General features: G+C 44.7%; 1 protein-coding gene across 2 annotated transcripts; it reads right to left on the bottom strand.

Annotated features, from left to right (window-relative positions):
• Positions 1-2,697: 2,697 nt before the first annotated feature.
• Positions 2,698-10,817, bottom strand: LOC120681816 (diacylglycerol lipase-beta-like). Of its 2 annotated transcripts, none has more exons than XM_039963436.1 (14): positions 10,184-10,817; positions 9,050-9,188; positions 8,443-8,662; positions 8,232-8,332; positions 7,370-7,491; positions 7,194-7,285; positions 6,771-6,876; positions 6,204-6,358; positions 5,873-5,991; positions 5,624-5,754; positions 4,714-4,811; positions 4,366-4,586; positions 3,833-4,232; positions 2,698-3,391 (listed from the first exon to the last, which is right to left on the bottom strand). In XM_039963436.1, the coding sequence occupies exons 1-14, from the start codon at positions 10,652-10,654 to the stop codon at positions 3,304-3,306; spliced, it is 2,463 nt and encodes an 820-aa protein (XP_039819370.1). In that variant the 5' UTR covers positions 10,655-10,817; the 3' UTR covers positions 2,698-3,303. The 2 variants fall into 2 exon arrangements, with proteins under 2 accessions (XP_039819370.1, XP_039819369.1); XM_039963435.1 differs by having other exon boundaries at positions 5,873-5,994; positions 10,184-10,813.
• Positions 10,818-11,488: the final 671 nt, after the last annotated feature.

The following is an 11,488-nucleotide window of genomic DNA, read 5'->3' as shown; positions in this document are numbered from 1 at the left end:
GAAGAGGACTTGGATATTACTACTATACCTGATTAGCAATCAGTGGATCGTCTTTCTTGTTCTCATTATAATCTTTAAGCGAGATAGGGTCCGACTGCGATGCCTTTTTCTTTACAATGTTGGGGAACTTGGCGCCTTTCTTTGGCTGGTCAAATTATTCCCGAGAGCACTAATCATGTGCCTGAAGCCTGAACAAATTACATGTGTATTCATAAGTGGAAAAGGGCCAACTCTAGTCATCAATGACCGGATGATCAAGGTACATATTCTACTGTATTTTCCTTGCTGGTAGTGGCGATCTAAAGCCTCGCTTGGCGTCATCTTTTGTGCGCCCTTTCGCCCACGATTTCTGCGTTGCTTTCGCCGTATTGCGCTTACGAGAAAAAGAAAAAAGCATCCCATGCCGTTCCGTTTCCATGGCCTAATAGTCTAACCACTACTACATGAGGCATCGGATGTCCTTGGGCAGTTGTGCTCCTCTAGTGGATGCGTTTGGAGATTCCTTGGGGAAAGGGAGAATCATTGGAAAATTCTTCGCAACTTTCCGACGGTAATAATGCCCTGATACTCTATAAAGACAACCACTACTACTAGTTTGTCATGCTGAATTTCGCAAGCTGCGGATTTTGATTCGATCTTTGTTACCCTACTAGGTTCGGTCTGAGAAAGAGATGTTACTGTCTTGCACCTTGGCCCATTTCACGTTTTCATCCCTTTTCTTTTGAATTTGAGCTTCGTCTAATCCTCCACCACCATCCTCCTCCTGCGTGCATGTAGCCTGGAATTTGTACCACTCGTAAGTGCACGGAAACAGGGTGGTAGCAGAAAGCAAAAAGGTGATCGGAAGGTCGCTGTTACTGTTAGCTTTCGCCGGGCGCGCGACGTGGGGAGCTCGTGACAGCTGATAAAAACCCAACGTGTTAAAGCAAAAAAAGAAAAGAAATAAAGAGGAGACGATCGAGGTGGCTGCAAAGTTCGTTGCTGCCCACGCACTGGGGGACGTCGCCCGTCAGATCGATCTGGGGCACAGTGGCCGGGAAAGCGACCTCTGAGGCTCCAGTTGGGCGCAGCCGCATCAGCCGGGCCCCCTACAAGCACGAGAAGGACTGCTCGGAGATCTTCACGGCACGGCTGCATGGTGGATTGGCGAGCCACTCCTTCCAACCATTCTGCGCTCCTCCTATTTGTCACGCAAACCCTGCACTGAGTCATTGTGAAATTTCGCCGGAATCACGTGGAACAATGCGTGATCCCGGCGGAGTTGTGACTTCTTCACCTTGTCCAGGGGCGCCTTTCTTTCTTCCTTAAAAGCGATTGCGATTGCGATTGCATGGCCATGAAAAAGGCGAAGGGGAAAGCAAAGGGCGGGCGATCTCCTGGGCCAGGAGAAGCCTCACGTGAAATGCTGGTCCCGCTGGCAATGATGGTGGTTCCAACCGGGGAATGATCGAGCTGGCCGCCACCCGCACGGGCACGGCAGAGCACGCGCCGTCGCTGGCCGGCCCCGGGCTCGCGCTGCGCCGGGTCACACACCACCTCACCGCCGGGTCGCCGGCGAGCGCGGCCGTGCCACTGCCGACCGACAAGGGCTCGGTGCCACCGTATCACGCTGCGGAACGATGCGGCGTTCCTGCACCACTGATTGCCGCGCGCCCGCTCCAACTTTGGAGGTGTTAATTGGCGAGAGCAACAGCCTCCCGGCCGCTCGATCCGGGGCTCCCTCCGTCGCCATCGCCTTCGCCGCTTTGCGGGCTCGCGGGGGCCGTGGTCCCTCGCGCATTCCGTGAGACGGAGACCCCCGAACGCTGGAGGGTCGACCGGGTCGGCTCACGGAAAGAAGGGCGTGCCTACGCCCACGACGGCGCGCGGCCCTGCCGCTGCCCGGACGCACGCCCTTCCCGTGACCGCGCGCGCTCCTTTCGCCCGACCCACCTCCTCCTCCTCCTCCCGGCGTCGCGTCACCGGTCGGCGACCGCCCGCGGCGTGAGCGGCCATTTCCTGTGCTGCGCCGGCAGTTGGATAGCAGTGCTCCGTTGAGCCGGTGGCCCCTGCACGGGTGGCCAGACGCGCCGGGAAAGCTTACGCACTCGTACCGGCAGCGTCCAGCTGGGGATCATCAACGCCGAAGTACCGTTCCGTTGGTTTGCAGTGCCCGGTGCGCTGTCCATTGGCGCGACGCATTTACGAGAGCGGGATGGTCGCCGCACGCTCCATGTCCCAGCCTTCCATTCCAGGTAGGTTTGCTCCTTCAAGCAAAGGAGAGACAAGTCACACTCTGGCCACGATTGCCCCCCTGCTTTCACGAATCGAACTGCATTGTTAGGTGTAAAACTTTATGCAATCACGTAAGCAGGCTTGTTAGGTGTAAAACTTTATGCAATCACGTATACAGTCTTGTAAGCACCAGAAGGTATTCATTACGAACCTAGCGGCTTAACCACCGCTGTTACAGTCAAAGTGAACGAAGGGAAAGGGGGTGCATAACAGGCCACATACCAGAAAAAATGTATGCAAAGGCTCTGCAACCTGAATTTCTGTAAGAATTTGGTGTTCAGGGTATGAGTGAAAACAAGGAGGATACTATGCTGCCCGATAAAAAGACACGGTAGGCTGGCATTCAGGAACCATGCAAGAATGTAAATATAGCAAACCAATGGTTAAGTCATAGCTGTGGCATAGTGAGTGAGTATTCAGTCATTTCAATTCAAGGCTGTACGGTTCTGAGAATGTACGCCACAACTTCCATTCAGTATTCAGCTTCCTTTCTGTTTGGTAAGTTCAGTATTCAGCTTTGGTGGACAGTCACAACATGACCATCACTTGTCTGCCAGTCAGTCTAGCTAACTCTGCTGTGCGAATTATGTACATCTTGCCAACTTGGCATGAATAAAAAAATTGGTATTGAACAGGCAGACACAGCTGCAGAACAATGAATGAGGGAACAAACCGGGGCTAACAGGGATGTGTATTCAGGTTGGCGGCTGCGTCAGAAATCAATGTACACGCACAGGTCAGTGCCAGGGTGAGTAGACAGATTGTTGTACATGGAGTACCAGATGTCTATTCTGCCGGAGATCAGATCTCTGTGACATGTGCCTGCCTGCTTCTAGGCATTCGCCTCTAACTGTCAATAAGCTCATCACCATGCTGGGTCTGTCACAGATATCTCATGTATCATGTATCCTAAACTAATAAGTGCCTGAAATACGCCTCCAGGGTGGAATAAACCGTGCTACTGATGTGATATTCATAATTTCTGTCTCCACCGCATTTCGCTGTACATGGGTCAACAGTTTATCCTGGTCAGACCAAATGCTGTATGGACGAACCAGAATTTGCGGATCTCTTAGGCGTTTGGGCTTCAAGAATTTTCTGCATAGCAAGGTGGCACCTGAAATCGCATAAGCATAGGTTGTCAGCATGATTGCAGATGATGAAATCAGTGAAACAAATGCCTAGAAACTGGGTTTGCTGCCTTGCATTCAGTTAAGAGCATGTGTGGTGCAAAGGGCCTTACGTAGCTGTTCAAGTAACACAAATGCATCCTAGAAATGAGAGTGCAATGGCTTGATGTGCTATACCACGGCACTGGAAGACTGATGAAATACCTTGACACTGGACAAGTCAAAACTATAATTGGATATGAATGTGTGTAGTATTTGCTGAAGGGATTACAAGCGATTCCTATAGAATATTACCATGGATTGTAAGAAATGAGGTTGTTAAAGGCTATGTTGTTATTGTATTGTAAGAAATGAAGTTCATGGAGTTTATTAAATGCATTCCACCATGTGTGCTAGTTTATTTAGTGAAAAGTAAAGTTTAATATTACCTCCAAGGTAAGTGATCTGTAAACATGGAAGGAGTAACCACTATATCCCTGAAGTTCTCCCTTTTCGCTAAAACAGCTTTGTATGGTGGCTCAGTTTCCTGAACGTTCCAGCATTGCCAAAGAGGAAGGAGGCTTCTTCTTTGCCTCACCATATGAACAATTAAGCCGGGAAGAAACATCTCAGGAGGCTCCACTGATATTTCTCTGTAAGATGCCGGATGCTCTTTGAAACCAGAATCAGGCCCATCAATTGGAATTATTTGGACATCATGGCCATTATTTAGGCCTCCACTGGATCCACTATACCCAACAAAGCCATTTTGCACAATTTGGAGTTCTGGCTCAGTATTGCATAATGGATCCTGATGAGAAATTTGAGTTTCATTAGGTACCGCCGCCCCTGTAAAGGACAAAGGACCCGTTAGGGATGATTGCAGAAAAGTTGGACGAGATTAGCAAAATTAGATTCAAGACAAATTTAAGACTGCATAGAGAGAAGGTGAAAGAAAATTCCACACAAAATATATGCATACCTGCCGTCCTACGATCAGAATAGCCCTCAATTATGTCATCATTGGGACCATGAGTTCCATTGTCATGATATCTGTTCACATGCAAAATTCTTCGAGCAAGCTTTTGTATCATTGCTGTATCAGCTGGAGAGTTATCAGAAAGAGCACTTATTGCAGCAGATCGTAACCGGAGGATCGAATTGATTGAAAGCCGAGAGGAGAACTCATAATTGCAAATGATGCTGCAAAGAAGCAGAGGATATTTAGTTATCTCCGAATAGTGAACCTTGATAAGGAGAAACGCCATCAAAATTGAAGTTCCATTGATAATAGTAGAACATAGAAAGATCTCAGTCAGGTTACTCGTACGTGGTGACAAAATGTGAACATGCTTCCGCAATTACAAAGTCCACACAAGGAAGAGGTCCATATGCATATACATGCACGTCTGGGTATTTGCCAAAGAGCTGGTCAACAACAAAGTTAAAACTGATCAGAAATCACAAGCAGGGTAACAGAAAAGGTAAAAACATTTAGAGAAAACATAACAAAAGACCATATGACCTAAAATGTACCTATCTGCATTTCAAGTTGATAGAATATAACATATATTGTAGTTTGCGATACAAAATTGAGTTTAGTCATATACTCATGAGAGAAGTAACAAAAAGGATGTAAGTTTCCACTAAAAAGGCATAAATATAATTAATGGACTGGTCCACCTTACAGTTTTATTGCCTTGACTGGTGCGACCAACTATGATAAACCCAAAAGTATTCCATAATACATGTATACAGTAACAAAAAGCTCGCACTGCATACCTAGCTATTTAATTTACGCCATATGTCACAACAATGCACCCAAATATATGTGAACAGGTCCGTCACAACATTGATAAATAATAGTTGCAACATCAGAAATTATATACAAATAACCACCCAAATATATGTGAACAGGTCCGTCACAACATTGATAAATAATAGTTGCAACATCAGAAATTATATACAAATAACCCTGATGTCCGGTTCGAGGATGGAAAATTCCCATCGCAAAATTAACATCATGTTTCATGCAACATCCACTACATAACATAAAGAAACAATAATTGCAACATCGATACTTGACTCTTGCAACAGGGGTCAGAGTGTCCGATTTTTTCTTCGTGTTGGACGTCCTATTACTAGCATTAGCGTAGGAAATGAGGTCAATAGAGGTTGTATAATGATGACAATTAACAAATAAAACACCTGAAACAAGACTGAAAGTAGAACATCTTTACCATCATTCCTAGGACTGTAGCAACAGCACCTCCTAAAGAATGCCCAACAATACGAACTTTATATCCATGACACTCACTGCCCTCCCCCAGCAGTGTGGAGAGGAATCCGAGTCTTCCAGATGATGTGTTTTCTGAGTTGCCATTGTGGTAAGAGAGATACCAAATTAGTCACTAGGCATATCAAATCAATGAGATTAATTCATGCATCTCTAATCTGTGCGACAATGGTCGGCAATAAAAGAATCAAACCTCCTGTGCATTCGTTTAGTTGCATGAAAAGCTCCCTGGCAGCCTCTACAATTCCACCATGCCCATAATGTGGAAATGTTGAAATAACTCTCTCTCGTGTAGTTGCAGGTGTTTTTTCACTACTGAAGAAAACATAGTATCAAAAACCAAAGGTTGTGAATAATAAATAGAACAAGAAATCACATAACATTTAATAACAGAGACCGGAAAAAAATAGAGGTATATTCCATGAATTAGTCTCTATCCTCTAAAATTTGTTGATTCTATCACCATAGTGTGAACAAAGGGAGGATAGGTAAGAACATAAGAGTCAGAACTACGAGGGAATTACTTAATTAGTCCATCCAAATCTTCCATAGTAAAAGCACATTCTCTACATAATCCATCAGTTATGAGATCCTCCGGCGTCTCTGTTCCACGAACCCCTATAAGAACAGTTCTTTTGTCATGGAGGACCACAACAAAGTAAGCAGCTTCACGCTTGCTCTGCATTAATGAGTAAAATGGGTCATCATAAGAGGTCAATGTTTTACTAAAAAAAAACATTAACAAGTATTTGCTCACCACCAACTTTGGTTTGTTCAATTGTGTCACAATGGCTTCAATGAACGAAATGCAGGGAAAATGCGCACAAAAAAGGGGTTCGAACTTAATGGATCACCCATACAACAGTAAGGTTCAAATGTACTCAAGGTTAGATTGATTGTTTATATTCATGGACCATAAAAGGATGATGTTTATATTCATCATTAGGTTACAAAAAGAATCCAACATTTACTAAGGATGATAAAAAGGAATAAAAATGAAAGGAAAACCTGAATGAACTCTAGAGTGCTACATCTAACTGGTTGAAATAATCACATCATAGACCTTGATTGTACTAAAAACATAGTATTACCTGGCAAACACGTCCTCGCAGAAGTGCTTTTGGTGGTATATTAACGAATCTAAGGAAAGCTGCAGCATGGCCTCGCCACCAATTATCACCATCAAGTGCAGGGCGACTGCCCAAAGATTATATGCAGTTGTTATATAGCAAAATATTAATAGTGTGTTCTACTTTTTCTCGATGGAAGGATCCTCCAATGCAATTGATAAGAGAAACAATACATATCAACACATCATATGGACCAAATGGTTTTTAGATTGAAACATAAAAAAGATTTGACTTGAGCGGAATAAGAATCAAATTTAGCTTAATTCACTTGACCAACTTAAAGAACAAGACTCCAAGCTGGACTGGAGTGAAGGTCAGAACTATGTTTTTTTTTTTTTGGGGGGGGGGGGGGGTTCCATTGAAGCATCAGAGATTATGAGATACCTTCTGCGTGCCCACGGAGTTAACACACCTTGTCTATAAACCCATGCACAGGGAAACAAAATAGGATTTCTTCCAAAATCAAGAAGTGGCCCCTGCATTAAAACCATGTCAGATACAATCACAAATGGCTGGCAGAGCAAAAATGATGTCCGAACCCAATAGTATAAGTATCTAACCGTGTAACATGCTTCAGCAAATGGATGGAGGAAAGCAGCTTCTTGCATGAGCTCATGGGATGCCTCCATAAGGTCAGTCTGCGATTCAGGTAAATTCCCATGCTTCTGCAATAGAGCGAGACCTATGGCATGTGCAATAAAGGAAATATTCAGTATGCTCTATATACACAAATAAGTGAATAACAAACAACAATTCAATTAAAGATGATGTATAGATTTTGCAATACATTCACAAAAATGTAATTATTGTTAAAGGTACCAGCTGCCAATTCCCATTTTTAAAATCAACATTCAGATCTAATGATTTTTAAGCTAAAGCAACCCGCCTGTAGGAAAAGGAATACAATACAATCCAGTCTTTTCGGAGCTAATCATGCATGGATAAAAGAAAACGAGCTTGCTAGTACCGATACAATATGCATTAGCATCTAGCAGTCAATAGTCAACCCCAGGGTTGCCGTAGTTTTCTTCACAAAAAAAAGTCAACCACTCGAATTAGAAGGCAAAAAAGGAGGGTGGCCACAGAGTTCCAATCAGGTAGCATCCTCCTCATATTCTTTTTCGAAGTAGAAATGAGCATAGCACACACACTGATGACTCCTGTAATGTGGTTTGTTTGTTGAAATTTAAAAGGAACTCTAATAGAAATTACATGTTCATGTTCGTTGAACAGAAAGTCCTAATATAGCCATAAACATATGCTTTGCCAGTTAAACAGCAGCAAACTGCAGAATGCTTGTGTGGACTAGTTGCAAGTCAAATGAATAAAAAAAAATTAAAAACAGATATAGCACTGAGATTTTTTTTTTTGATAGGAGCACTGAGATTATTTGATATAGAAGCACAGGGTCAAAGATCTAACCTGCTAAGAGCTCCAGATGTCCCGTCCCAGAAGCACGATATGCAACCAAATCACCAAGAAGTCTTGCAACAGAATAAACCTCATCTTCTTCTAGTACAGTTCTAAATCAGTAAATAAATCATAGTTCTAAATCAGTAAATCAAACAATCAGTTCAAATAACTAATTGATACTGGCATTACAAAGTGTAAAAATCACAAGATTGTGACCTACAGATATTTTGCACGCCCTAGGCAGCACAAAGCTTCTCGAATTCCATGGTCAAAAACTTCCCTGTAATGAGCTTTCCAGGCCATGTCATGTGTCGCATAAAATGATCGCCACCTCAATATGTCAGAACCCGTGAAGCACTGGACGATGACCACAACCCAGGAAAGGATAAGAAATAAAGCAATAAGGGTTCTCCCTGAGTTCCGATCAGCTTCATCCTGTCCTAGATTGTAAGCCATGCAAACCAATTATTCATGCCCAAGTGTTGCGCAGAACTAACAGCGAAAAAAAACTTAGGAAAGTAGAAAGAAAATAAATGTACTTAAATGTTGCTCCTAAATTGTATTAATTTCTTTCAGTATATCATATTTATTAGAGGCACAAGCTGCCAAAGTACAAGCGGATATCATGTATGGGTATATTTACTTGAACATTTCAGCACGGAACCTCTGACAAGTTTTTTTTTCTTTTTTTGTTGTGTATGTATGAATTCACTTGGCCTATAAGCTATCAACAAATAAGAATTTATTGTCAAAGGTGAAAGCTACGTCCAAAATTAAAAGAAAAATAAATAGTTATTGTGGAAACAAATTCGAAGTTTCAAACATACCAAAGAAGCAGGATGTGGATCTTCTTTCTTTTGAGAGATCTCTTACAATGACAAACATGAGATAAATTGCTGCAACCAACTGCAACGCACCAACTGCCATGCCAAATCTGGTCCACCACAACCAGCGTTTATACCTCACCTGTTCAGAAAGATGAAAGTACCAATGCGATAAGTAGAAATGCGATAAGTAGAAATGCAACTCCTGAGCAAAATGAAAGTAGAAATGCAATAGTTGAATGTAAACAATGTTCAAATTCCATCATTATCCCTTCACTTTGATGTTCCATTCAAATTTTTTAACCTTCCTGCACATTCTACTTTCTTGGCAGAATGCAACAATGAATGTGAACTCCTTCAAGGTATATTAATGTGTCTGAACCCTGAAGAGAGTGCTGCTATATTAGCAATGGTTTTGAACATTTTGGCAGAAAGACATGGTTAAAAATGCAACAACACATTACACTCCTATAGATGGAAACATGGCATCGATTCACATTACAACAGCAAAGGGGCTATCCGCACACTTTTGATAGTTGAGGGGTTTCGTAGCGCAGAGATGTACTCCATAAGCATAGATAGACAACTACACCCTAGCCAATACTAACAAAACCAAATCAATGGAACGGTAGCAGTAGACCTATAGGCATGAAATCAGGTTTCTAGTCATGTCTCGTAAACCGCATCAAACTAAAGATTCTTGGATCATCAGAAGCTTCCTTGCTTGAGCACACAGTAAAACCAACTTATGCCACCTCAATACCTCATAGGCTCATAATACTTAACCATATCGACTACTCAGTTCACTTATATGCATCATATTGAGCTCCCAACACTAGTCAGTAGCTATTAACAAAAACTCAATGTTCACTGATTTTTCAATGCTAGAGAAATGCCATATTCTCGTCCCAACTTAAGCTATAGCCACATGAATTACGCCACATCTGCATATGAGCCACCTGAAAACTAAGCTAACCCATCAACCAGAAAACATCGATAGGACGACAACAGCAGCTCGAGTTATCAGGACATGAGCTAGTGTAAGACCAATACTAAGCTAAATCTCGTTCGCCAAACCCCCGCTTCCCATACCAAAAGCAGTCTATCCGAACCAGAACCAGGAAGTTGAGCTCTCACCCTAATCTCATGGCGAGCTACGGCATCAGCTGCGACAGAGGCGTCGTCCTCGTGGAGGTGGCGCCTGGCGATGGCGTCCGCCGTGGCGTGCTGCGCGCGCGCGGCGCCGATCATGGCGAGCACGCGGACCCCGGCCAGCGCGGGCGTCGCGGCGAACGCGAGGAGGCCGCGGCACCCCGACGGGAGCACGGCGTCGGCGAGGTAGAGCCCGAGCAGCAGCACCGCGAGGTTGAGCCCGCCCACGAGGAAGGAAACCGCCCGCACCATCCCGATCCGGAAGGAGGCCGCCGCCGCCGCCGCCGCCGCCGCGGGGTCGCCGGCGCGGGGGGCCATGGCGGCGGTCCTCCGCCGGGCGGGCGGCGGCGGGGGCGAGGAGGGCGCGCGGCGGCGGGGGAGGAGGCGGCGTAGGAGGAGGAGCGGGGGGGAGGGGGTGGTGGGCCCGCGGGTGGGGAGGAGGGTCTTTCTAGGCATCCGGCCGCGGCGGAGGTGGTTGCGCCCGCGCGCCGGCCATGCCCACGGAAAGCGGGGGGGCTCGGGTGGCTGGGGACGGGGACGGAAATAGAAACCGGGAGGACGGGGCCGGTGGTTCGATTCGGTGCGGTGCGGCCGGAGGACGAAGTCGCGCGCGGCGTCTCCGGCTCCCCCTGGACTGTGGATGTTTCCGAGGTTGAGCGCGCTGTTGCTGACTGGCAGCTCGCGGCTGGTCCCAATTTTCCTTTTCGACTTTCTCTTTTTCTTCTGCAATTCGTTCTTGTTGATGGGAATGAGATGAGGCCCACCAGACGTTCATCCGAAGCAAAGATCACTTTTGGTTCCCCATTTAATATCGTGTTGGACGGACTCGAAACGCACGAATATGAATGCAAATTTCATACTACAAAATAGTATGCCATTTGAGTACAACTACCAAACCTTTAAGATGACTTCTCGATTGTTCGTATTATCTCTAGTTGTACGGTTATTTCAATCGATATCCTTTAATGTTATATGCCCATATACACACCATAAAGATTTTCTACATTTCCTTAGACGTACCATCATTTCGATTAAGATCCTTTTTAGTTTTGATATGTTCAAACACACAGGATAAATAATTTGTGCCTCGTATGATCTGTCTCCAATGCATCACTGCATATATCATTTTTTTAAAATATTTTTTTCTTGGGGTTTCTAACGGCCGGCAAGCTCCACCTTCTTAATAGTGTAGGCTCTTCTAAGTTCTAGCACGTTGGTTCTATGATCTGGATCGGATACTATGTAGGTTGATGCGAACTAGGTTTCAAATTATATTCACTCATTTCATAT

This window comes from Panicum virgatum, chromosome 7N, assembly GCF_016808335.1.
Source record: "Panicum virgatum strain AP13 chromosome 7N, P.virgatum_v5, whole genome shotgun sequence".
Lineage (NCBI taxonomy): Eukaryota > Viridiplantae > Streptophyta > Magnoliopsida > Poales > Poaceae > Panicum > Panicum virgatum.
Note: the sequence above shows the minus strand (reverse complement) of the source record. Positions and strands in the feature narration are given on the sequence as shown.

What these genes read in the sequence shown, in the direction of transcription:
- LOC120681816 (XM_039963435.1), bottom strand. Translation starts at nt 10,654, where the DNA reads ATGCCTAGAAAGACCCTCCTCCCCACCCGCGGGCCCACCACCCCCTCC. An exon ending in ACATCTGGAGCTCTTAGCAG is followed by an intron (nt 7,492 to 8,231) that starts GTTAGATCTTTG and finishes CACATGCCATAG; the next exon opens with GTCTCGCTCTATTGCAGAAG. An exon ending in ACTCCGTGGGCACGCAGAAG is followed by an intron (nt 6,877 to 7,193) that starts GTATCTCATAAT and finishes ATCTTTGGGCAG; the next exon opens with TCGCCCTGCACTTGATGGTG.